This window comes from Chanodichthys erythropterus, chromosome 22, assembly GCF_024489055.1.
Source record: "Chanodichthys erythropterus isolate Z2021 chromosome 22, ASM2448905v1, whole genome shotgun sequence".
NCBI classification, from domain to species: Eukaryota; Metazoa; Chordata; class Actinopteri; order Cypriniformes; family Xenocyprididae; genus Chanodichthys; species Chanodichthys erythropterus.
The window spans coordinates 6963402-6991069 of NC_090242.1; the positions used below are offsets into that span (position 1 = coordinate 6963402).

At 38.4% G+C, this 27668-nt stretch overlaps 1 protein-coding gene across 4 annotated transcripts; it reads right to left on the reverse strand.

Moving 5' to 3' along the window:
- Nucleotides 1-26064, reverse strand: csf1rb (colony stimulating factor 1 receptor, b). 4 transcript variants are annotated; one of them, XM_067376118.1, is made up of 20 exons: nucleotides 25803-26064; nucleotides 23893-24177; nucleotides 23676-23806; nucleotides 19831-19996; nucleotides 19537-19732; nucleotides 11796-11917; nucleotides 11598-11709; nucleotides 11312-11505; nucleotides 11110-11225; nucleotides 10910-11036; nucleotides 10703-10807; nucleotides 7090-7200; nucleotides 6325-6487; nucleotides 5912-5982; nucleotides 5727-5833; nucleotides 4111-4233; nucleotides 3263-3374; nucleotides 2219-2318; nucleotides 2028-2133; nucleotides 1-791 (listed from the first exon to the last, which is right to left on the reverse strand). In XM_067376118.1, the coding sequence occupies exons 1-20, from the start codon at nucleotides 26044-26046 to the stop codon at nucleotides 687-689; spliced, it is 2796 nt and encodes a 931-aa protein (XP_067232219.1). In that variant the 5' UTR covers nucleotides 26047-26064; the 3' UTR covers nucleotides 1-686. The 4 variants fall into 4 exon arrangements, with proteins under 4 accessions (XP_067232219.1, XP_067232220.1, XP_067232218.1 ...); XM_067376119.1 differs by having other exon boundaries at nucleotides 11796-11911; nucleotides 23676-23809; XM_067376117.1 differs by having other exon boundaries at nucleotides 1-788; nucleotides 23676-23809.
- Nucleotides 26065-27668: the final 1604 nt, after the last annotated feature.

Sequence of the window (27668 nt, forward strand, 5' to 3'; positions counted from 1 at the left end):
AGTAACAAAAGAAAGACCAGTGAGTGAATAAACTTCAGGGTGTCCCACGGCCCAAAATAACAAACAAAAATAGTCAATATGAAAAAGACAAAATAACTTAAACATCAAAGAAATGTGATACTATAATATTCAGTGCATCCATTCCAATGAAGACAGGCGAAAAAACAACACAGACACACTCAACTCAAAACAAGAATAAAGGCATAGTATAAAAGAACAAAAACATACATCCGTTACAAGGTGAAGGTATAAGCATGTTTTTTTTCTTTGAATTTGTTTTGAAATGCTTAAAAGCATATGATACAGCATGTGTTTGCAGTTTGAAAGACAAATGAAATGCTGCTGTAGTTTAGTTATTTTTTACTAGTTTACAGATATCAATTACAATCAGTGACAAAAAGCAAAAGCATCCAAAAAACAAAAATAAAATAAATAAATAAATGCCACAAAGAAAGAATAAACATATTTGCAAACAGAAGTGGGAAAGATACTTGATAAAGTGTTAGCTACCATGGTTTTAAAATGTAAAAAAAAAAATATATATATATATGCTATAAGAGAATCAGAAGATCATATAGCATGAGATTACAATGTTATCACTGTAAAAATAAAACACATATGGAAATTGAACTTGTCTTGTTAGCTCTAGTTCTATATACAGACATGAAAAACTGAAACATGTTTTATTAGGTCAAACTGTTCCTCATTAAAGGCTGGGTCTCCTCTCTGCTGACTGGGGCTTTTGCCATCAGGTGCCTCTGAAACTCTGGATACATGGGTTCATAGTTCTGCTGGAGAAAAGAAGCTTTTACTACATAAATATTACATTTGAATTATGTGTTGTTGCTAAATATGTATTTATAAAGTATTGCTATTGTTGTATGGCTGCAGCCACAAACCTTAGAGACTCAGTTGGACATGAAATGCAACCAGTTTCAAGGGGTGGTTGATTATGATTTAAATTTTTTAACTTTAGTTAGTGTGTAATGTTGCTGTTTGAGCAAAAACAACATCTGCAAAGTGACGACGCTCAAAGTTCAATGCAAAGGGAGATATTTTCTTTTTTAGAAATCATTTTTTAAGGACTACAACAAATGGCTGGTAGGGACTACAATGAGCTTCTTCCCGGACTATGACATCACAAACCCCCAAATTTACATAAACTCCGCCCCCAAGAACACACAACAAAGAGGGTGAGGCCATGTTGGGCTGCTTTAGAGAAGAGGAAGAGTTGTTGTAGTAGAGTGTTGATACCATGTCGTCATTTTACGCCGGACTGCTTCACAAACGAGGATGCTGGATTTGGACAAAAGATGAACATGACGGCACATGCTAGTGGATGAGTTGAATCAACTCCACAGAAACTACATACATTTATCCACTAACCATTCAGAAACGTTAAGTTTCATTCTAAAAGTTGTAAAAACTGGTTCATCAGTGTCGACTCCGGTTTAGGCTGAACTCCGTTACTGACAATCCTCATTTTGGCTGCGTGAGATTCTCCAGCTTTGTTGTTGTTGAGCTGTTAAAGCTCCGCCCTCTTCTGGAAAGGGGGCAGGAGCAGCAGCTCATTTGCATTTAAAGGGACACACACAAAAACTGCATGTTTTTTTGCTCACACCCAAATAGTGGCAATTTTATAATAAATGACCTATGGGGTATTTTGAGCTGAAACTTCACAGACACATTCTGGGGACACCAGAGACTTATATAACATCTTGTAAAAGGGGCATTATAGGTCCCCTTTAATAAAGTAGTCTTTACTAAAAATGTATGTATAATGCATCACCCTAAACAGAGTAAATAAATTATAATGTCAAATTGAATAAATGTGTTAACGTGTGTGCTAATATTTAGTTTTGACATCCCTAGTTGTACAAGGATTCCAGCCTTTGTAACACTAAGTGAAGCAAATCACCATCAAATGATGTTTTTGCACTGAACGCGAAATTGATTGCCTTCAGCGAATTCATGCCCGCACGATAGGTGGGGTTTTGTTGCTCTAACAACATGCTTCGACACCTCACCTGGCTGGATTGCTTTGGCAGCAAGTTTCCAATAAATTCTCTGATGTCGGCAAAGGTCGGGCGCTCAGTTGGTTCCAGGCTCCAGCACTTTTTCATCATTGTGTACCTACAGAAGGTCAAATCACTTATAAAGATTTGCTTATTATTTATTGTTTCTTTATTTAAAACTTTTCAAATGCTTGTAAACTCACATTTCATGAGGGGCAAAATCTGGCTGTGGCATGTGATAACCATCTTTAATCATCTTATAGAACTGTGCATCAATCACAACATTAGGGTAAGGACTCATACCTAAAAACAGGAAAAAGCATCATAATACCCACAAAATGCCTTCATGAAATGAATATTTTAAAGGTGCCCTAGAATCAAAAATTTAATTTCCATGGAAATGACATACAGTGAGTCTCAAACTCCATTGTTTCCTCCTTCTTTTGTAAATCTCATTTGTTTAAAAGACCTCAGAAGAACAGGCGAATCTCAACATAACACCGACTGTTACGTAACAGTCAGGATCATTAATATGTACGCCCCCAATATTTGCATATGCCAGCTCATGTTCAAGGCATTACACAAGGGCAGCCAGTATTAACGTCTGGATCTGTGCACAGCTGAATCATCAGACTAGGTAAGCAAGCAAGAACAACAGTGAAAAATGGAGATGGAGCAATAATAACTGACTTGATCCATGATATCATGATATTTTTAGTGATATTTGTAAATTGTCTTTCTAAATGTTTCATTAGCATGTTAAATGTACTGTTAAATGTGGTTAAAGTTACCATCGTTTCTTACTGTATTCACGGAGACAAGAACTGTCGTTATTTTCATTATTAAACACTTGCCGTCTGTATAATTCATAAACACAACTTCATTCTTTATAAATCTCTCCAACAGTGTGTAATGTTAGCTTTAGCCACGGAGCACTATCAAACTCATTCAGAATCAAATGTAAACATCCAAATATATACTATACTCACATAATCCGACGCATGCATGCAGTATGCATGACGAACATCTTGCAGCGCGATTTAAAGGGGCAGCAGCCTGAATCGGTGCATAGTTAATGATGCACCAAAATAGGCAGTTAAAAAAAAATTAATTAAAAAAAAATCTATGGGATATTTTGAGCTGAAACTTCACAGACACATTCAGGGGACACCTTAGACTTATATTACATCTTGTAAAAACTGGTTCTAGGGCACCTTTAATAGGTTTGAAGAAGTAAATTCACTTACCCAAGGAAAAGATCTCCCACAAAAGGACGCCGTATGACCAGACATCACTCTGTACTGTGTAAAGACATTCAAAAATGCTTTCAGGCGACATCCATTTCACTGGCAGCCGTGCCTGAATAACCAATAAAACAGAATGTAAAAAAAGGATATCTTTTTTTTTATTTTTATTAAAAGTACCGGAGACAGGTACAAGGGAAAAGATGTTTACCAACTGCTAATGCAATGATAAAACGCACACAATCAATGATGAATTATTCAATGATTTATGAATTTCTATTCATTTTACTTATATATTTATTCCCTTCCAATAAAATGCATATATTATTATTCGGTCAGTGTGTCCATGATGGCCCCTATCCACCACCGAAAGCACCTACAATGGGTATGTGACGGTCAGAATTGGACCATGAAACATCAGAAGAAGGTTGCTTGGTCTGAGGAATCACATTTTCTTTTAGATCAGGTGGATGGTAGGGTGTGTGTCATTTACATGGGGAAGAGATGGCACCAGGATGCACTATGGGAAGAAGGCAGGCCAGTGGAGACAGTGTGGTGCTCTGGACAATGTTCTGCTGGGAAACCTTAGATCCTGGCATTCATATGAATGTTACTTTGACATAAAGATTGTTGCAGAACATGTACATAGCAATGGTGTCCTCTTTCGGCAGGATAATGCACCCTGGTCATCTGCCATTTTGTGATTTTGAGATTTGTGATTTCTCTTATAATACTTTGCATAGTGCTTCCTTTAGTGCAGCAGAGATTCAGTGGTGTATTCAGTAATTCGAAAGACAGCAGCATGAACAATAACATTTTAAATGTTCAAAAAAATAAAAATAATAACTTACATTCCCCTTCACCACATAATTCAAGTCATTCATGATGTCTCGCGCAAGGCCAAAATCACAGATCTTTACAATGTAGCCGTCAGCCACAAGAACGTTCCGTGCAGCCAAATCTCTGTGAATACACTGATCATAAACAGCATAATAAACTGACGGAGTACCAAAAAACTTCACATAATCTCACACATAATTAGTCTTACTGTGCAAAAAGACATATTTTACCCCAAAATTAAAATTCTGTATTGTATTACTTAGTTCCATGAATCACTTTTTTTTCTAACAATACCATAGCAACTCTTTTCTATATAACAAAAGTGAAATTTGACTGTGGCTGTCAAATTTTCAAAATGACAAAAAAACTTTATTATGAAAAATTGACCTTTATAAGGTGTTTAATCACCAATGTGTGTCCACAGTGTGTGTAAACAACCAGCCTATAATGGTAAAAAATACACTACTTTTTTTTTATAATTCCCATAAATCAGAAGCAGTCTCTTCAAACGAGCTGATTCAGATTCTCCACTACGATGATGCCATCATAGGGAGAAGCCCCGCCCGTAACCAGTGACAATCCTCTCTTTTATAATAGACATATGAGAAGTACAGAGTCTGCCATTTCAATCCTCGCTGTGGCAGCATCACAAAAGAGGCATCACAAGTGTTGTTTTGAGATGTACCAATGAGCATAAAGAGTCTCCATACTCCCGCCATCTGAGTCACTGAGGACATTGAGGTTCAATTTAATTTTTGAAAGAAATTTCCCAAAGAAAGTAGGTGTACGTTTGTGCCAATCATTTAAAACAAGGTGTGTACTAACGCTTTTTGTTCAAAATTCATATCCAGAACTAATGCTGCCCTCACGTGCAACATGTTCTCCAACCAATAGGCCTATATAGGTCGTTTGTCACTTCCCTGAAACACGACCCATAGAAGCATTTCATAAAGTTGTACCCCTATCGACACCAGGACACTTTCATTTTAATGTATTGTTGATTGTCCTTTTATCTGCATCATATTTTGGGTTCCGCGTAGCTCAATTGGCAGAGCATTGCATATAACAATATGCAATCATGTGATCATGCGATCGTGGGTTCGATCCCAGGGAACGCATGTGCTCATAAAGTGTATGCACTATTAAGGGTAGGTTTAGGGGTGGGGTGGGTGTGGTCGTTAATAAAAAATGAGTTTTGCTAAATGGAAATAGGACAAATGGTGTAAAAAGTGCACACATTGCATTTAAACAAACACGCATTTTGATTGGTAACGACAGTCATAACACAACACTGTCATTATTTTTACACCAGCTAGAGGGCGCATGACTTTAAAACGTAAATTTAGGTCATAATAAGGTGCTTGAAAAATGACCTAGTGTCATTTTTTTGGAGGACAGTCTCCTCACATGCTATCAGAAGTATTGAAAACAAGTTACCTAGTTAAAAATTGCACATTAACGCCCTTTCTGACATTTTTGGTGCATGAGATTGTCCTGTTTAGTTGTTGCCGGTATGCTAGAACATGAGTTCTTGAAGCTCCGCCCTCTTCTGGAAAGGGGGCCGGGAGCAGCAGCTCATTTGCATTTAAAGGACACACATGTATAACATATAACCAAGAAATATTACATTTTTGGAGGATAGGAATTCCATTCCCTGTGCCACTTGATAGGAGAACTTCAGCAAATCAGTATTATCCAATGACCATGTGTCCTTCCCTCCTTCATGGCAAGATTCTGTTGGAAAAGTCCAAAAATGGTAAGGATGCCTAATTTTTTTCTATTACAGGAAATTTGGTCTGCTTATTACTTTACCCTGACAAAGGTCTTTTGACATCTGTGTTGATTGTGCGTCATTGTAGCTCTCTGGGCCATAACAAGTGATCCTAAAAGAAAAAGGTGTACATGATTGGCAATAGAAGAGACACTACAACCAAAGCACATTTAGTCACAGCAATATCTTCAAGTTTTAAGTAGGTATAATTTCCTCAGTCTAAAACCAGCTTCTGGTGGCAGCTGGTTCAGTTAGTCCTTACAAGCTGAAGTTTTGACCTGGTAAACGGCAACAAAAGGTGTCTGACCACCTTCATCTGCTTTTATGTTTTTCCAGCAGGGTAGGAAGAAGAATGCTTTAATACTGCTGGGACCTGCTTTTTTTTTCTTTTCTTTTCTTTTTTTAAATGGCGGTACAAGCCTTCCTTTATTATATGACACTGAAATGAACACACCTTGCAGAATGGCTCTTTTGAACTGTCACATTCTTGTAAAGGTTTGAATCCTCTGGGAAACTCTGAAGACCAAGAAAAGTATTTGCAAATGTTTCTGCTCGTTGACGCAAGAAGTTGAGGAGGTCACCATGGCAGCAGTACTCTGTGATCATCAGCATCGGTCCTATATCAAAGTCAAATTCAGAGATCAACTAACACTGATTTTTTTTACAACTAATATTATACAATAATATTATTAATAATAATATTGGAAGTTGCAAAATACAATTGGATCAAAGATCTAAAGGGAGCACATGTTTCCCTTTAAGTGTCTGCTAACTGATGAATTCATGTTTTTAAGGTGCAGTGTGTAAATTTTAGCGGCATCTAGTGGTAAGGTTGTGTATTGCAATACAGAGAAGCTATGGTGGCAAAGTTACATAGACAGCAGAGAGTAGTAGACAGTCAAGCAAACATGCTCTGTATAGCAGTTTGTCCATTTAGGGTTGCTGTAGAAACAATACGCCGTAAAATGACAACTAAACATGTAAGTGGACCCGCGATGTATGAGATAGAAATGGATCATTCTAAGGTAATAAAAACATAATGGTTCATTATGTAAGGTCCATACACCACTGAAAACATAGTTATGTGTATTATATTGCATTTCTGTCAATAGATTCTTCTAAAATGTACACATAGTATCTTTAATATGAAAGGAAGTACTTTCTTTGTTATATTGATAATTTCACTGCTTTTGAATGTGAGAATATGTCTTTGACTTACCTTCCTGAGTACATGCCCCCAGCAGATTGACTATGTTTTCATGTGGCCCGATGTAATTTAAGATCTTCAGCTCAGACATGAGTGCTTCTTTTTCTTCAAAGCGGGCACTAGCTGTTAACAAAAACAAAAACCTCTGGTCTTGAGTGATTGAGGTATTGGGTTATTGGATTAACCCTCACTCTCTGTTCAAAATATATATCCAGGGCTGATTTTTAGTTACACTTCCAAAGGCTTATTTTAAAAGGGGCTTTATGTAAGGATTTTCATGTATTAACCACTTTTTATTGCCAATGTGTGAACAGCTTGTAACAAAACTTAAAAAATGAGACCTTCCCCCATTTCCTAGGTTGTCTATGAAAGCCTGTAGACTGACTTTTATGTGAGGGACTAATTTTTGCTGGAAAATCAAAAGGATTTAACATTTACACGTTCCCGAAAGCCTCTCTTCCGTCCAATGGGCCTCATTTATTGAAACTTTCATAAATATATAAGTAAATTTGGAGTAATTTGCATGTAAAACCTTTCTGAAAACTCATTTGCAAATTCTTCTTAAACATGAGATCTGATAGTTAAAATTATGTTAGTGAATTCCAATAATTTGTGAACAGGGCGCATGTGCTCGTCCATTAGCATAATACCCTGTTCACAAATTATTGAATTACAACTAGGTAAATTACATGTCCAGGAACGCTGTGGAAACTTCCAGACTCCATTCTCAGGTTTGGCTCCAGTATTGCATAAATGCAAAAGAGACTAGGCTATATGCCTAACAATAAATATTCAGTTAACACCAGAGCGTTTTTAGCCAGCTGGTGGCGCTTTAGAGCTCATTTTGAAGAATATTAACTTATAGGTTAGTTAACTTATAAGTTCTCCATTGTTGTTTAGTTGTTGTAAAAATTAGGATGGTTGGTTGGTGTAGTATTTGTCCCGCTTCTCCTCCACTGTGATTGAATGACTGGGTAAAAAGTGTCAGTGATGAGTGCTGCGTTTTACCCAAGTTGAACTTTAAAAAAAAACAGGGCAAACAAACTCATGAAATATTATTATGGTACAGAGTGCATCAAAATGCAGTGTCATCAGTTTGCCTGAAAGAACACAGAACGTTCTAATGTTTTAAGCACCATTTACAAATGTGTTACAGGTGTAAATTTCTTCTGCACCAACTAACATTTCATGAATACAAAAATCTACATCAGAACGGCTTTACATTCTGCTCGTGTTTCATGCAGGAGGCCCAATGAGTGTATGCGAGCACTGCAGTGAGCTTATGCTAAACAGACCCTCTGCATGGGCATTAAAGGATTAGTTCACTTTCAAATAAAATTTGACTCACCCGCATGTCATCCAAGATGTTCATGTCTTTCTTTCTTCAGTTGAAAAGAAATGAAGGTTTTTGATGAAAACATTCCAGGATTTTACTCTTTATAGTGGACTTCAATGGCCTCCAAATGGTTGAAGGTTAAAATTACAGTTTCAGTGCAGCTTCAAAGAGCTTTAAATGATCCCAGACGAGGAATAAGAGTCTTATCTAGCAAAACGATTGGTCATTTAAAAAAAAAAATACAATTGTATATGCTTTATATAAACAAATGATCGCCTTCCAAGTGCTTCCGGCAAAACTGCACTTTCGTTTTCTTCAATAAGCTTATGCTGTATGTCCTACACCATCCCTATTCTACTTATGGAAAAAATGGAATTGACGCTGCGTTCTTTCCATATATATTCCGTATTCCGGAATACACCCTTATTCCTTTCATCAAAAACCTTAATTTCTTTTCGACCAAAGAAAGAAAGACATGAACATCTTGGATGACATAGAGTGAGTAAATTATCAGAAAAATTTTATTTGAAAGTGAACTAATCCTTTAAGACTTAATTAGCACCAGAAGACTATAGGCTTGTTTGACTTTATGTGGCACCACAAAGTTCGGCTGCTGCCTGACAAAAGCAATGCATTCTGGTTAGAAAAATTGTCTATGATCAGTGCTGCAGCCGCCTTACAATCACATGTGCCAAAGTACTGCGAGAGCAAAACAAGACCAGCCGCCTAGGTCAGGCAATGCACTTGCTCAAAAGCCTTGATGACAACACACTTTATTCTCATTGGTCAGATTCTGTGATGATTACGGAAGAGGATTAGGGCCAAGCAATAATAAAAAAATGAAACAATCTCGAGATTAAAGTTGTTAAATTTCGAGAAAAAAATCGAGATAAAATGTTGAGAATAAACTTGTTAAATTACGAGGAAAAAAATCTTTAAATTTCGAGAAAAAAGTCGAGATAAAATGTTGAGAATAAACTCGTTAAATTACGAGGAAAAAAATAGTTAAATTTCAAGAAAAAAGTCGAGATAAAATGTTGAGAATAAACTCGTTAAATTACAAGAAAAAACTCGTTAAATTTCGAGAAAAAAGTCAAGATAAAATGTTGAGAATAAACTCATTAAATTATGAGAAAAAACTCGTTAAATTTCGAGAAAAAAGTCGAGATAAAATGTTGAGAATAAAGTAATTAAATTACGAGAAAAAAGTAATTAAATTACGAGAACAAATTCGTTAAATTATGAAAAAAAAATTAAATTTCGGGAAAAAAGTCAAGATAAAATGTTGAGAATAAACTCATTAAATTATGAGAATAAAGTCATTAAATTACGAGAAAAAAGTCATTAAATTATGAGAACAAATTCGTAATTTAACAAATTTGTTCTCATAATTTAACGGCATTTTTCTCATAATTTAACGAATTTGTTCTCGTAATTTAATATGTTTTTTCTCGTAATTTAACGAGATTACTCTCAACATTTTATCTCGACTTTTTTCTCAAAATTTAACTATTTTTTTCTCGTAATTTAACGAGTTTATTCTCAACATTTTATCTCGACTTTTTGCTCGAAATTTAAAGATTTTTTTCCTCGTAATTTAACGAGTTTATTATAAACATTTTATCTCAACTTTTTTCTTGAAAATTTAACGTTTTTTCCTCGTAATTTAACGAGTTTATTCTCAACATTTTATCTCAACTTTTTTCTCAAAATTTAACTATTTTTTCTCGTAATTTAACGAGTTTATTCTCAACATTTTATCTCGACTTTTTTCTCGAAATTTAATGAGTTTTTTCTCATAATTTAATGAGTTTATTCTCAACATCTTGACTTTTTTCTTGAAATTTAACAAGTTTTTTCTCGAAATTTAACAACTTTAATCTCGATATGGTTTTATTTTTTTATTATTGCTTGGCCCTAATCCTCTTCCATAGATAAGGAAGACGTGTTGCGTGTTTTTTCTTAGACAAGTTCTTGTATTTAAACAATCTTGATATTGACTATCTGAATATCTTCAAAACATGGGAATTTCAATCACATCCACTTCTCAGTCATCGATTTTGTGAGACTCCAGACTTCTTTCTCTGCTTCTCTTTACCTTCAGAATTTGAGAATACAACACAAAGTCAAGCTACTCGCAGAAGTTCGCTGAAGACCCTGCAGTGTTTTTTTACCGTGTTGATATATTAAATCCTAATCCATGACCCAACTTCCACTACCTAAGTGAACAGATCCTATATCTGATATCTAGATGCAAACATCTACTCAAATTTGTCATATTGAACTTACGCTTGAGCATTTTCACTGCCACTCGTGTAACAGTTTCGTCCTTGACAAGTCCATAAGCGGTTGCTTGCACCACCTTCCCAAAAGCTCCTGCTCCTAGAACTTGACCTGAAGTAAAAGCAATGGTTACCTTATTGCGGTTATTATTTCTTATGATTAACAACAACAAAACTATGATCATGTAAAACAGTGAGCGCAAGGTTACAGTACCAAGCTTCAGCTTATTTCGGGGAAACTCCAGTTTTTTGTTGTATGGAAGTTGGGTGGGGTCAATGAATGTGTAATTGTTCCCATCATTCACCTCAATGATTTTCCATTGGATTTCATATTTCTGTGCCTTAACAAAAAGGTGGTGTAAAAAAAACGATCTTCTGCGTCATTTGTGAGTACAACGGAAGTGAAAAGGATACCTCTCTGTGCTTGAGGAAGAGGATCAACATCCATAAGATCACCACAGCAAAGGCTCCAGAGAGAACAACAGTGATCAACACTGAAGTTGACCACCCTAATGTATTTCCAGGAACATCTGCATTAAAGATGATGACAGATTACAACTCTATTTCAAATGCACAAAATGGTGCTTAATTGCAGGGATATTGACATTTTTCTTACATGAAATTGTATAGGTGAAGGTATCACAATCTTCTCCAGCAATGTTTGTAGCCACACACAGAAAAGTTGAATTAGTTTTTGCGTTAGTCACTGGTAACACACTCTTCACCTGCTCTGGTTCATACTCTCTGCCGTCGCCCAAAGTGGACTGGTTGGCTTTTAATTCCACAGCTGATGTATTGATGTATCTACACCTGTCACCCAATCATATTAAATTCAGTAAATTAGAGCATCCTCACATATTTCTTGAAAACATATTACCTTATATAAAAAAAATTGGACATACATAGTTTTGGTATCTCCTTCACACTGGACCCACTGGATCCTGGGTACAGGAAAACCAATCGCCACACAAGTGGCAATTCCATTTTCCCACTTAATTTCAGTATTAGGCTTCTCTGTATGTTTGGAAAGAAAGCATGATCAAACTTTGGTTTCATTAATTTATGAGATCTTTGGTTCTCTATTAAGCAAATGGACTTACGGTAGACATGAATGGCAAAAACGATCGAGGCATTGACACTGGCACTTCTGGCTGTGAAGATGTAGTGACTATTTTCTTGTACTCTAACTTTTCTCAGCAGGATTGTTGACATATAGCTGTTACTGTCAAATATAAACACACCTGATCAGTGTCACCTAACAAAACAGAGCTTGTTCTTGTTTAACAGCTTGAGGTTTCTGGGTCTCGTTTCCTGAAAGCATTAAAGCCTGATTCTTCTTAGGAAATATCAGAATCATCCCAAAGCCATTTTAACTTAAAGGGATAGTTCACCCAAAAATGAAAATTATCCCATCATTTACTCACCCTCAAGCCATCCAAGATGTATATGATTATCTTCTTTCAGATGAACACAACTGGAGTTATATTAAATAATATTCTCGCTCTTCCTAGCTTTATAATGGGAGTGAATGGGGGCGAGATTTCGAAGCCCCAAAAAAGTGCATCCATCCATCATAAAAATAATCCATACGACTCCAGGGGGTTAATAAAGGCCTTCTGAAGCAAAGTGATGGATTTTTGTAAGAAAAACATCCATATTTACAACTTTATAAACTATAATAACTAGTTTCAGATGGCAGATGGCCTTATGCATTGAGTTCCAGCGGACGCATGATGTAATGATGAACGCAGAAGCATAGAGGATAGAGCAAAACAAAACACAGGTCATGAATTAGAAGTCTGAAATGAGAATTTTTAAATAAAAATACAAGAGGAGCTTGAGTTTCTTGCCCAGCCCTATTTGTTTTTAACTGTGGGAGAAGTCTAAGCTTATGATAGTCCTACATCCTGCGTCATACATTGGGTCACAGGCCACTCTTCTGCCGGAACTAGACTTGCGTACACTCTAAAAAATGCTTGGTCAAAAACAACCCAAGTTGGGTTGAAAACGGACAAACCCAGTAATTGGGTTGTTTTAACCCTGCGGTTGGGTTAATTGTTTGCCCAACATGCTGGGTAATTTTATTTAACTCAACTATTGTTTAAAAATTACTATATGTCTGGCTTAAAATGAAGCCAAAAATATGGTTGGAAATTAAAAATCAGACACATTATTACTAGAGGCAACAGTAATAATCAAAAGATGAACATTTATGTTAATTTCCAAAATATTTTGGGTTCATTTTAAGCCATCCATGCAGTCATTTTTAAACAATAGTTGAGTTAAATCAAACTGCCCAGCAGGTCTGGCAAACAATTAACTCAACCGTTGAGTTAAAACAACCCAATCACTGGGTTTGTCCATTTTCAACCCAACTTGGGTTGTTTTTAACCAAGCATTTTTTATAGTGTACGGCCATCTGCAGGGAGCCAGTTATTATAGTTTATAAAGTTTTAAATATGGATATTTTTTTGCTGAGTGAACCTTAAAGTGCCCCATTATGCTTTTTCAAAAAAATTGTAAATTTGAAAGTCCACTATAAACAAAGTTATTGTCTCCTAAAAGAAAGAATCGACTCTGAGCTGCCTAAACAAGTCATGAATTCCCATCTTACTTCCATGACCTGCATGCTTAACACATTTGCATAATGCCCGCCTATGGTCTTTGTTGGCTGTCCACGAACAGCGCCTACTTTGACCCTCAAACACTGTAGCTGGTTCGTGTGGTTTACATCATGCCGAGAAGACGCAAATTTGTGTTATTTTCACTTCCAAAGATTGAGGATGTGAAAAATCAGTGGTTAGAATTTATTTTTACAACTATACCACAGCAGTACAATCCCAACCTTTTGTTGTCTTCCTGTCAATTTTATTGATGACTGTTTCGTAAATCTCTGTGAGTTCAATGCAGGATTCGCAAAAATTAACCATGGTTTTACTATGAATAAAACCATGGTTATTGTAGTTATTCCATGGTAACCACAAATTGGTTTAACTATGGTATTTGTGTGGTTATACAAATGGTAATAAAAAACATGGTTTTACTTTAGTAAAACCATGGTTAATTATCGTAAGGGTTGTCCATGAAAGATATTGTTCTATACAAAATTACATATAATGTTAGGTCTCTGCTAACATTGCATAACATTCCACTTAATCCTGTATAAAATAGCCATCAAAAGCCCAACTAATGCAGTCACTATATACTACCTGTCGTAGCAGAGGTTTTCAGCTTCAGATGGCATTCTGATACAGTTCACCTCAATGAATTATAAATACAATAACACTGCTATCACATCTTATAATGTACCACAAACTAAGTTGACACTAAGCACTGAGAAACGTCCTGCTAAAGTCATGCTTGCAATGGAGTTTCTGGTTGATCGACTATGTCTTCAAACGTTTCATCATCAGACTTGTTCTTGAATTGATGAGATAAAATTGATCCCATTTTTTCTTACAGTGTGCACAATCTCTGTTGATTGACAGGTCTCCGTAACTGAGATTCAGTTATGGTAATGAGCCTTTTGTTTTCAACACGCCCTGTACGCGGTAGACCAATCACAACAGACCAGGCCATCTGACCAATCAGGGCACAGTCAGCTAACGGAAAGGAGTGGTTTAGAGAGACTAAATCTTCGAACTGCTTCGAACGAATCATTTGAAAATTGTTGAGAAATTAGGTGATATTAATTGCATATTATGAAAAAAAATTAAAGTGTTTTTTGATGTGTAATTGATGTAGGTCAGTAAGAGTTGTGCATGCAAACCTCACTCCCCTGATCTCTAGATGTGCTCTAGTGACTGCCACTAGAGACTGTGGTCTTTAGTCTCCTTGTTAGAGCACCTGACTCCCAAGTGGACAGGCATGGGTTTACGTCCCGCTTAGAGAGGGTGGTTCGAATTGGAGGGGCTATATTGGTGCCGTGACCCAGATGGGAGTGAGGATTAGAAGGATTAGTGTAACAGACGGAAAGAGCTGTGCATGTAAACCTCACTCCCTTGATCTCAAGATGTGCTCTAGCAACTGATGCTAGAGACTGCGGTCTTTAGCCTCCTTGTTAAAGCGCCCGATTCCCATGTGGACAGGCACGGGTTCAAGTCCCGCTTAGAGCGGGTGGTTTGAACTGGAGGGGCTAAATTGGTGCCGTGACCCAGATAGATTTTAAGTTTAGGGGGTGAGTGTAATTGACGTAGGCCGGTAAGAGCTGTGTAAACCTCAAGAGGCGCTCTAGAGACTGACACTAGAGACTGTGGTCTTTAGCCTCATTTTTATGGTGCGTTCACAGCAGACGCGAATGAAGCGTAAAGCGTGAGTGATTTATATGCTAAGTCAATGCAAAGACATGATAGACATCCTGCGGTGCTAATGACGCAGCAAGAATTGAGCGTTTCGGGTGAGTTGAAAAATCTGAACTTTGGCCAATATTCGCACCGAATTAACCAATCAGGAGCTTGCTCTAGTAGTGACGTGATTAAGACATAGCGAGCGGAAGCAGAAATCCGAAACAGCAATGAAGGACAAAATCATCGTCGTTGTATGTGGATACCTGGAGCTGTACAATACATCTTCGTACTTTTATAGAAACAGGAATAAAAAGGATCTTGCATGAAAGAAAGTGAGTGAGGAGGTCGGACATTCTGGTAAGTTGTAAAAAATGCTCTTTACTCAATTTGAGAATGGCAGAAGTCCTGACATGACGCAAATTTGCGTCTGTTGTGAAGTAAATTTCACGCACGAATGAAGCGAGTAAACTCAAGACGTTCAAGCATCCAACTACACGAAGGTCTGGTGTGAACGCCCCATTAGAGCACCCACGCGGATGGGCCTGGATTCGAGACCCGCTTAATGTAGGAGGTTCAAACTGGAAGGGCTACATTGGTGCAGTGACCTGGAAGGAAGTGAGGTTTAGGGGGATGAGTGTAATGGACGTAGGCCGGTAAGAGTTGTGCGTGTAAACCTCACTCCCCTGACGTGCTGTAGAGACTGCGGTCTTTAGCCTCCATGCAGACAGGCACGGGTTCGAGTCTCTCTTAGAGCGGTCGGTTCGAACTGAAGGGACTACATTGGTGCCGTGACCCGGTTGGTTTGAGGTTTAATGGGGTGAGTGTAACGGACGTAGGCTGGTAAGAGCTGTGCCCGGGTTCGAGTTTCTCTTAGAGCGGGCAGTTCAAACTGAAGGGACTACATTGGTGCCGTGACCCGGATAGGTTTGAGGTTTAATGGGGTGAGTCTAAGGGATGTAGGCTGGTGAGAGCTGTGCCCGGGTTTGAGTCTCTCTTAGAGCGGGTGGTTCAAACTGAAGGGGCTACATTGGTGCCGCAACCTGGATAGGTTTGAGGTTTAATGGGGTGAGTGTAATTGACGTAGGCTGGTAAGAGCTGTGCCCGGGTTTGAGTCTCTCTTAGAGCGGGTGGTTCGAACTGAAGGGACTACATTGGTGCCGTGACCCGGATAGGTTTGAGGTTTAATGGGGTGAGTGTAACGGACGTAGGTTGGTAAGAGCTGTGCCTGGGTTCGAGTCTCTCTTAGAGCGGGCGGTTCAAACTGAAGGGACTACATTTGTGCCGTGACCCGGATAGGTTTGAGGTTTAATGGGGTGAGTCTAAGGGATGTAGGCCGGTAAGAGCTGTGCCCGGGTTCGAGTCTCTCTTAGAGCGGGCGGTTCGAACTGAAGGGACTACATTGGTGCCGTGACCTGGATAGGTTTGAGGTTTAATGGGGTGAGTGTAATGGACGCAGGCTGGTAAGAGCTGTGCCCGGGTTCGAGTCTCTCTTAGAGCGGGCGGTTCGAACTGAAGGGACTACATTGGTGCCGTGACCCGGATAGGTTTGAGGTTTAATGGGGTAAGTCTAAGGGATGTAGGCCGGTAAGAGCTGTGCCTGGGTTCGAGTCTCACTTAGAGCGGGCGGTTCGAACTGAAGGGACTACATTGGTGCCGTGACCTGGATAGGTTTGAGGTTTAATGGGGTGAGTGTAACGGACGTAGGCTGGTAAGAGCTGTGCCCGGGTTCGAGTTTCTCTTAGAGCGGGCGGTTCAAACTGAAGGGACTACATTGGTGCCGTGACCCGGATAGGTTTGAGGTTTAATGGGGTGAGTCTAAGGGATGTAGGCCGGTAAGAGCTGTGCCCGGGTTCGAGTCTCTCTTAGAGCGGGCGGTTCGAACTGAAGGGACTACATTGGTGCCGTGACCCGGATAGGTTTGAGGTTTAATGGGGTGAGTCTAAGGGATGTAGGCCGGTAAGAGCTGTGCCCGGGTTCGAGTCTCTCTTAGAGCGGGCGGTTCGAACTGAAGGGACTACATTGGTGCCGTGACCCGGATAGGTTTGAGGTTTAATGGGGTAAGTCTAAGGGATGTAGGCCGGTAAGAGCTATGCCTGGGTTCGAGTCTCACTTAGAGCGGGCAGTTCGAACTGAAGGGACTACATTGGTGCCGTGACCTGGATAGGTTTGAGGTTTAATGGGGTGAGTGTAACGGACGTAGGCTGGTAAGAGCTGTGCCCGGGTTCGAGTTTCTCTTAGAGCGGGCGGTTCGAACTGAAGGGACTACATTGGTGCCGTGACCCGGATAGGTTTGAGGTTTAATGGGGTGAGTCTAAGGGATGTAGGCCGGTAAGAGCTGTGCCCGGGTTCGAGTCTCTCTTAGAGCGGGCAGTTCGAACTGAAGGGACTACATTGGTGCCGTGACCCGGATAGGTTTGAGGTTTAATGGGGTAAGTCTAAGGGATGTAGGCCGGTAAGAGCTGTGCCTGGGTTCGAGTCTCACTTAGAGCGGGCGGTTCGAACTGAAGGGACTACATTGGTGCCGTGACCTGGATAGGTTTGAGGTTTAATGGGGTGAGTGTAACGGACGTAGGCTGGTAAGAGCTGTGCCCGGGTTCGAGTTTCTCTTAGAGCGGGCGGTTCAAACTGAAGGGACTACATTGGTGCCGTGACCCGGATAGGTTTGAGGTTTAATGGGGTGACACTCTGATTGGTTTATTGAACGTTACACCCATTACTCATTAAGAGAATAGGGACAACCCATTTCAAAAATGGGTTCACGGACCATTTTTCCGTCGTTAAAATAGCAAAAGTGGATTTGGACACGCCCTGAGTGCACCTGCGCCGTACGCTTCACACTTTGCGTTTAGATCGTTAAAATAGGGCCCTTAGAGCGGGCGGTTCGAACTGAAGGGACTACATTGGTGCCGTGACCCGGATAGGTTTGAGGTTTAATGGGGTGAGTCTAAGGGATGTAGGCCGGTAAGAGCTGTGCCCGGGTTCGAGTCTCTCTTAGAGCGGGCGGTTCGAACTGAAGGGACTACATTGGTGCCGTGACCCGGATAGGTTTGAGGTTTAATGGGGTGAGTCTAAGGGATGTAGGCCGGTAAGAGCTGTGCCCGGGTTTGAGTTTCACTTAGGGCCCTATAATACACCCGACGCAATGCGACGCAAGGCGCAGCGCAAGTGTGTTTGCTAGTTTGCGTCCGGCGCCGTTCGCGTTTTCCCGTTCAGCGCCACGTCCTTAAATTAGTAAATGCATTTGCGCCAGTTAGTGCGCCCATGGGCGTGCTGGTCTAAAAAAGAGGTGTGTTCAGGCGCATTGCTATTTTAAGGAGCTGAAAATAGACTGCGCCATAGACCAACTCAAACCTGGTCTAAAGTCTAAAGTCAGTGGCGCAATATTTTTTTGTTAGAGTGCGTTGGTAGAAACTGCGCCTCTGGGCGCGTCCACAGTGCGCATTGACTTTGCTTATTACACACAGGGATGCGCATTACACAAACATGCCTAATATTAAAAACAAAAGGATTACAGTGTAAAAGAATATTATTGTGTAGGCTACATAAATATAAAAATGTAATGATGAATAGTCATTGTGTGTATTAGAATTAGGATACCTATTTTCAATTCAGCCTATTACTACTTATAATGATGAACGAAACTGGCTAATTAATTGAACAATCTTGCCAATACACACACATATTAACTGACTGATCGCGCGGAGCTTGAAAGCCTGCATCCAACGCAGACGACTGAAAGATTGACTGGCCACTTAACAGGTAATTTCAGCAAAACATCACTCGTTGAACTCCTCAGTTGAATCGGTGTGTTTAATAAGTCAGTGTATTTTATAATGTTATATGTTATATAATATATAATTATATAATATATATAATGTTATATCCTGCTTGTCCCGTAGATGATCTGCTCGCGTGCTTTAACTTCGCGCACGAGCAGATCAGTTTCTTCGCTTGAAAAGCGTTCAGCTTTTCCGCCAACAAATTCCGGCATGTAAATAGCAATCCGCCATGGCGCGAGCGCATCTCGCTCTTAAAGGGAAGGGGAGATGACACTCTGATTGGTTTATTGAACGTTACACCCATTACTCATTAAGAGAATAGGGACAACCCATTTCAAAAATGGGTTCACGGACCATTTTTCCGTCGTTAAAATAGCAAAAGTGGATTTGGACACGCCCTGAGTGCACCTGCGCCGTACGCTTCACACTTTGCGTTTAGATCGTTAAAATAGGGCCCTTAGAGCGGGCGGTTCGAACTGAAGGGACTACATTGGTGCCGTGACCTGGATAGGTTTGAGGTTTAATGGGGTAAGTCTAAGGAATGAAGGCCGGTAAGAGCTGTGCCCGGGTTTGAGTCTCGCTTAGAGCAGGCGGTTCGAACTTGAGGGGCTACAGATGTATGTAAACCTATTGTAGGAGACCCCCTAAATGAAATTAGACACCTTTAAATAACATAATAGAGGCATTTTAAGAGGCCCATTATCTAGAACTGATTGATGCTCAGATAACTTTATAATTCCAAGCACAAAAACAAATGAACTAAAAGTCTGTTTAACCTTTTATTTATTTGGTGAAAGGTTTCCTCGTGGGTATGATTCGATTTGGGAGTTTTCCAAAATGTCCATTCAACTTCAGGATATGCATCAATTTCCACACCAAGTTTAACAGTATCCCCTTGCATCACCTCAACATCCGTTATATTCACCTTGTGTTCAGAGGACAGGATGGAAGTAAGTTTAATGTAAGGCTTATCTGAAAGAAAACACCAAGACCATGACTTAAACACAATTTCACAGACAAATCTTTAATAAAATCATTTGAGTGTCACTCTCTGGTATAAAGAAACCTACCAACAACTGTAAGAACTGCTGTGACACTGCTTTTTCCAGCTTCATTGTGACTGGTGCAGGTTAAATTCCCTGTTTCAGACATGTTGACTTGATGAATAGTCAAAAGGGCATCGATACACTGCGCCACTCCATCACACTTATTGCGTGACTTTTTATGATTCAATACCTAAGTAGGACAAATCATGATAAATTTTTTAACCAAACATAGTGCAGTAAGCATTCAAAACAATCTGGCATCAAATTTGCTGACAATAAGGAACTGAAATGGATTTAGAGGAACTGAACAGCCTGGCTTTGAATTGAAAACAGGTCCCACTTTATATTTAAAGGATTAGTTCACTTCAGAATTAAAATTTCCTATATCGCCCAATATGTTTATGTCTTTCTTTCTTCAGTTGAAAAGAAATGAAGGTTTTTGAGGAAAACATTCCAGGATTTTTCTCCATATAGTGGATTCACTGGGGTTCAACGGGTTGAAGTTCCAAATGTCAGTTTCAGTGCAGCTTCAAAGAGCTCTACATGATCCTAGACGAGGAATAAGAGTCTTATCTAGAGAAACCATCGGTCATTTTCTAAAAAGCACTGCTCTGCGATACGGCATGCATTACGTAATCACGTTGGAAAGGTCATGCGCAACGTAGGCAGAAGTACTGATCCAGTGTCTACAAAGTGAATGTGCAAAGACTAAGTCAAACAGCCTTTACCAAAAAAAGTAAAACAACAATGCCAGACGATTTTAAAGTTGGAGGAGAAAATGAGATGGAGTTTTTCGTAACATGTCCTCCAACCAATACGCCTATATGTCGTTTGTCACTTCCCTGAAATACGACTCATAGGAGCGTTTACTAAAGTTGCGCCCCTATCGACAACAGGACGCTTTCATTTTAATGCATTGTTCCCTTTTATCTGCATCATATTTCGGGTTCTGCGTAGCTCAATTGGTAGAGCATTGCAATATATAACAATATGCAATCATGTGATCATACGATCGTGGGTTCGATCCCAGGGAACGCATGTGCTCAGAAAGTGTATGCACTATAAATCACTAAGGGTAGGTTTAGGGTTGGGGTGGGTGTAGTTGTTAAAATAAAAAAAAAAAGAGTTTTGCTAAATGGAAATAGGACAAATGGTGTAAAAAGTCCACACATTACATTTAAATGAACACTCATTTTGATTGGTAACGACAGTCATGCGTCATTTCATGACGACAGACATAACACGACACTGTCATTATTTTTACACCAGCTAGAGGGCGCATGACTTTAAAACATAAATAGTAATAGGGTGTTTGAAAAATGATCTATATGGTCTTTTTTTTTTTGGAGGACAGCCTGGTTTTTCAACCTACTGCGGTACTTCTGCCTATGTCACGCGTGACCTTTCCAACGTAATAACGTAAAGTGTCGCGCATCACAGAGCAGTGCAAGATGAGCATTTGTTGTTAAAAAGTATATAATTGACTTTTTTTTTTTAGAAAATGACCGATGGTTTCTCTAGATAAGACTCTTATTCCTCGTCTGGGATCAAAGCTGCACTGAAACTGACAGTGAAAAAAACTCCAGTGAAGTCCACTATATGGAGAAAAATCCTGGAATGTTTTCCTCAAAAACCTTAATTTCTTTTCGACTGAAGAAAGTAAATTATTAGGAAATGTTAATTCTGAAGTGAACTAATCCTTTAAGTGTCTTTACTATGCATGTAAAAACATTTAAATTAATCATTAGATAAAATGCACTTATTGTGTACATACATGTTTTTACATAGTACTTAAATGTAATCAATAGCTGCATGTAGCTAGAGCTGTATTCATTTCTGTAATTACATCTATAATTACACTGCTGACCTTCCCTTTTCCCTTACCCCACCCTCAAACCTCAATACAATACAGAAACTGTCAAAACAATGAAAACAGTAAATACATTGTACCTAACAATTACTATTTTTTCGGTTACACTTTATTTTAAGGTGTCTTTGTTACACTGTAATTATACATTTAAGTACTGCATATTATTAAGTGACTACATGTACTTACTGTTGGGTTAGGATTAGGGTTTTGTTTGGTTTAGTTGCACGTAATTATGCATAATTTATAGTTATTACTATAGTAACTACATGTCACATATGTAACAACGACACTGTAAAATAAAGTGTTACCATTTTTTCTTTTGATTATAAGTACATAGTAGTTAAATATAAATTGTGACTGAAAACATGCACAACTATACTGCTGCTCGTCACTGTTAGTGCTGTACACTGCATCAATCATTCATTTCAGTGATGTGTGGTAAAAATATAAAGCATAGAAATCTTTTGGTATATTTTGTAAATCCTTCTGGATCTTGGGGCTATGTCTTGGTCTAGATCTGGGCCTCGAGGGGTCTTAAAGAGTCCAACTGTTAGGCAAACATTACATTTAACAGATTTGTAGAAGTCATAATAGTGTAAATTATAGATCACTTAATTCGTTTTTTTAGTCTGGGTGTGATTTGCATCATAAAAGAGGAGCAAGATTTGGTCCCTGGCAGCAGAATAGATGATGTAAACTCAAACTACAGATTAGGAGTCCCTAGCACAGTCAAGATCCTGACATATTTAGGTCCCTATGATTTCTGCAATGCAGAAAACGTGGATGGAATCACAGAATCCAGTCATAAAAACGGAATGTGGAATTTGTCAAATTTTTGATGAATATGTAAAAAGTAGGACAGTACACATAAATCAAATCGTGAATATTAAACTGCAAAAAGACTATTTAAATATGAATGCTGCATGTTCAGCGTACTTCATAAGCATTTTACCGTTTCATTTGAGAAAAACTATTGTTATTTCATAAACACACAGAAACTCGGTCTTCACACTTCACGGTAACCCATCAAAATAAAAGTTTGGTTTAACTTAAAGAAATTGTGACAGTAATATATATATTACTATTGTACAGTAGAATTACCACTAATATTATTACTAATAATAATTATTATTTTTTAAAACTTTAGATTTTAAGGAATAATAAAAATTTTTAATGCAATTTTAAAGTGTTTTAATGCATTAATTATGCCTTGTAATGCACCTTATAATGCAATATATGATCTCATGAATAATTGTAACCAGAGTTATATTACATTAAAATAGTTTTTTACTTATTGTTACACCTTTAGAATGTATAATGCATTAAAAGTCATGACAAACAACCAATTTCAGATGTAACAATGACTCTGCAAATATTATAATGAAATATTACTTTGGTTATAATTATTTATGAACAGATATAATGCATTGTAGCATACACTTTATAATGCATTAAACATAAAAACTTTAAAGGGTTAGTTCACCCAAAAATGAAAATTCTGTCATTAATTACTCACCCTCATGTCGTTTCACATCCGTAAGACCTTCGTTCATCTTCAGAACACAAATTAAGATATTTTAAATGAAATCCAAGAGCTTTCTCTCCATTGACAGCCTACGCAACTACCATTTTCAAGCCCCAGAAAGGTAGTAAAGACATCGTTCATGTGACTCCAGTGGTTTAACCTCAATTTTATGAAGCGTCATGAGTGCTTTATTTGTGCAAAAAACTTAATTTACCATTTTATTTGCAACTTATGGCAGAGAGAAAGCTAGACCCCTTACTTTCTACTAGAATTTCAAAACAGACGGCAGTCTGTTTTCAGAGTCAAATCTAGACCAAGACACTGTGTAATGAAATCCAGACCAAGGCCATGTTGTCAAGTGGTTTCAAGACCAAAAATACAAGATCATGAATGCCTGATTGATTCAGTTCCTTACCAATAATCTCATACTTTATTTTATGTTTGTAATTAGATTGAATTCTTGGAACACATCACCTTTTCTGATGAACTCCAGGTGATGTTATATGAATGATCTTGGGTTATCAGGTGACAAGGGATTTGCAGCGTTTCACCAACAAGTCGCACATACTGATCAGCTGGAAGTGACAGCAATGGTGGGTGTTGTGCTGCTGAAAATAGATGGGTAGTGCAGAATTGGTACAATGAGATAAGATTTTTATTTTTTATCAATAATTTTTCTTTTAAGACTCACTTTTCCTGACAGTGATTTGGAAGACATCAGACATCTTTTGGACTCCATTAATTTTCACAGTGCAAACATAACCTCCGTTGTATCTAGGATGAAGATTTTGTATCAGTATGCCACGTTTGGGATCTGCAGTATAATTCATCTCGGATGGGACAGCTGATCCGTTTTCCATCTTGAGTGAGAAGTCTGTACTTTCTGGGTTTGTCACCAAGCAGTCCAGCAAGTAGTTTAAGCCTTCTTTTTCAATTATGTGTGTTTTTGTAGGGGTAGTAAAAGCTTTGAAAGAATCTATTGCAGAAAAAAAAGTACAGACATTTCAGCCAAAACCAATAACTGATTATTATTTTTGTACATCCCAACAATTTTGTGAATTTATTAAATGCAGATGCTGTAAAGCACGGTTTTGATTCATTAAATGCCAAACAAGTTAAAATAGTAATTTCTGATTAAAGGTGCCATAGAATTGAAAATTGAATTTACCTCGGCATAGTTGAATAACAAGAGTTCAGTACATGGAAATGACATACAGTGAGTCTCAAACTCCATTGTTTCCTCCTTCTTATGTAAATCTCATTTGTTTAAAAGACCTCTGAAGAACAGGTGGATCTCAACATAACACCGACTGTTACGTAACAGTCGGGATCATTAATATGTACACCCCCAATATTTGCATATGCCAGCCCATGTTCAAGGCATTAGACAAGGGCAGCCAGTATTAACGTCTGGATCTGTGCACAGCTGAATCATCAGACTAGGTAAGCAAGCAAGAACAATAGCGAAAAATGGCAGATGGAGCGATAATAACTGACATGATCCATGATATCATGATATTTTTAGTGATATTTGTAAATTGTCTTTCTAAATGTTTCGTTAGCATGTTGCTAATGTACTGTTAAATGTGGTTAAAGTTACCATCGTTTATTACTGTATTCACAGAGACAAGACTGTCGTTATTTTCATTTTTAAACACTTGCAATCTGTGTAATTCATAAACATAACTTCATTCTTTATAAATCTCTCCAACAGTGTAGCATTAGCCGTTAGCCACTGAGCACTATCAAACTCAATCAGAATCAATGTAAACATCAAAATAAACACTGTACTAACGTGATTAGACATGCTGCATGACGAACACTTTGTAAAGATCCATTTTGAGGGTTATATTAGCTGTGTGAACTTTGTTTATGCAATGTTTAAGGCAGTCGCAAGCTTGGGGGCGGGGAGCACGAGGATTTAAAGGGGAAGCACGCTGAATCTGCGTATATTTAATGATGCCTCTAAATAGGGGGTTAAAAAAATGAATTAAAAAAATCGATGGGGTATTTTGAACTGAAACTTCACAGACACATTCAGGGGACACCTTAGACTTAAATTACATCTTGTGAAAAAGCATTCTACGGCACTGTTAAAGTCAGTTAGGTTCTTAAAGTCACAATTCCTAGTGCTTAGTGTGTACATTCTGTTAAAGGGTTAGTTCACCGAAAATTCTGTCATTAATTACTCACCCTCATGTCTTTCCACATCTGAAAGACCTTTGTTCATCTTCGGAACACAAATTAAGATCTCAAACCACTGGGTGGTTTTGTCCAAATTTTCTGAAGAGACCAATAAGGTTCATTCTCGTGTTACGCATCATGTTTGAGCTTCCGTAAAAACCAATGAGGTTCATTCTCATGTGTTACGCACAAGTTTAAGCTTCAGTAAGGGGTTCTCGCTTGCATGTGGGAGAGTAATTATTGACAGAATTTTCATTTTTGGGTAAATTATCCCTTTAAGTCATTTAAAAAAAAATAGTTTGTTTAGTCACTGGACAATAAGTATATAGTCAGTGTAAACTTGACTATATAACTGTCTAAAAGTTATAAAGTGTATAACTTTTAGACAATCACTCTAAATTTTTATAGTGCACATACCTTTAACATATATGTGGATCTCTGAGTACAAGTCTTTTTGATTCTTGTAACTGCAGCTGTATGTTCCTGTGTGATCTGCAGTGGGGTTTAGGACAGTGAGGACATTTCGACTGACGGTTTTCTGGTGGCTGCGGCGCCTCGTCTTCCATATGATATCCGCCTGTCCGTCGCAGCTCAGACTGAAGCGTTTGTTAGCCGACCAGACCATCTCGGACTGGTTCAGTGGAGAGAAGTTCAGCTTCATCACTGGTGCGGAAAACTCTGCTCAGACACACAGAAGAGCAGAGAAACTCAAGAAAAGTGAAAAAACAACAACTACGTATAGAAATATGTTAAATGCAGTGCATAAACAATGAGATGAATTCAATGATTCTTGATGCCAAGCAAAGGTATCATCAAAAGCTTGTTTATTGTAAGTCTGTAGCACATGCAATAGGTTACAGGTAAAGTTAGATCAACCATAACACACAACAGTATAAAAAATCATTCAAACACTGACTTATAGCTATGATATATATTTTTTGATTAGGATTTCACGTTTAGGAAATTTTGTGATTCTTTTTTTGCATGCCGTTTTGTTAGTCCGAGTATAATATGTCATCAAAATGCTTTAAACGCAGGCCGTTTTTATTGGCTCTGTCTCTTCACTGCATCCTGCAGCGTGGCAGCAATGCGAGACACTTGCACCAGCAGCGCCTGGTGGTTCTCTACGAGGAGGCTCTGAAGGCGAGCCATGCTCTGGAGGTGGTTCAGTTGCTGCTCGCCCTGGTCGCCCACAGCCCGCAGGACCTTCAGGACTTCAGCCTGAATGCTGGCCACCTCCTTGTTTTCTTGCACCAGCTGATTTAGGTTCTTCACCATATCACCGAACCAGCCCCTGCTCTCCTGCTCTTTCTGAACGAGTTGGGCGAGTGACTGCTTTAGCTCCTCCAGGCCGCAGCATGCTGAAGTTGGTGACACCTGGGCTGGACCCTGGATGGTGTCAGGGGCTGAGTTCTTATCCAAATGACTCATTGTCATATCATATGGGCTGATTAGTTCTTCATTTGCTAAAGGGAGCACACATATAGAAAGCTTCAAAATTTCCCCACAAACAAGTTGTATTACTGTATGTCAGGTTTCCTCAAAGCCTCACGGCCTTGCAGAGTTTAGCTCCAACCCTAAACAAACACACCTAAGCAAGATAATCAAGGACTACAGAGTTATTGGTAACACTTTACAATAATGGTGCACTAATATGCATTAATTCATGCTTAACTATAATGCGCAGATAATCATGTTTTAATGGATGACTCATGAAGAACTAAACCATTAATTAATGATTACTGCAGCAGCAGCTAATAAAGAGTCTGTATGATTAATAGAATCATATAGACTCTAAACCACTGTGGTAATTAACACATTATTAACTTAGACTATTAGTTAATAAAATATGTTATTAAGGAATTAATACATCATGACACATTTCATTAGAAGCAATTCATATATTACTTATTCTATTAATCGTACAGACTCTTTATTAGTTGCTGATGCAGTAATCATTAATTAATGGTTTAGTTCCTCATGAGTCATACATCAACGCATGATTATCTGTGCAATAGTTAAGCATGAGTTATTAGAATTATTGAATTTAAATGACAGGTACAGTAGTGAGTTTGATCAGTGTTTGAGCTAAACTCTCCAGGGCCGGATTTGAGGAACCCTGCAGTATATAAATTAAGTTTATGAAATGATATGGGAGTTGACATTAAATACTTTTGGGAAGTTGACATGTTTTGATATGGTACACTCCTTCTGAAACTATTCTACAAAGCATTTTGCGTGCAGTTTTGTGACCTCGTATTAACTGTGAGACTATATGGAAAG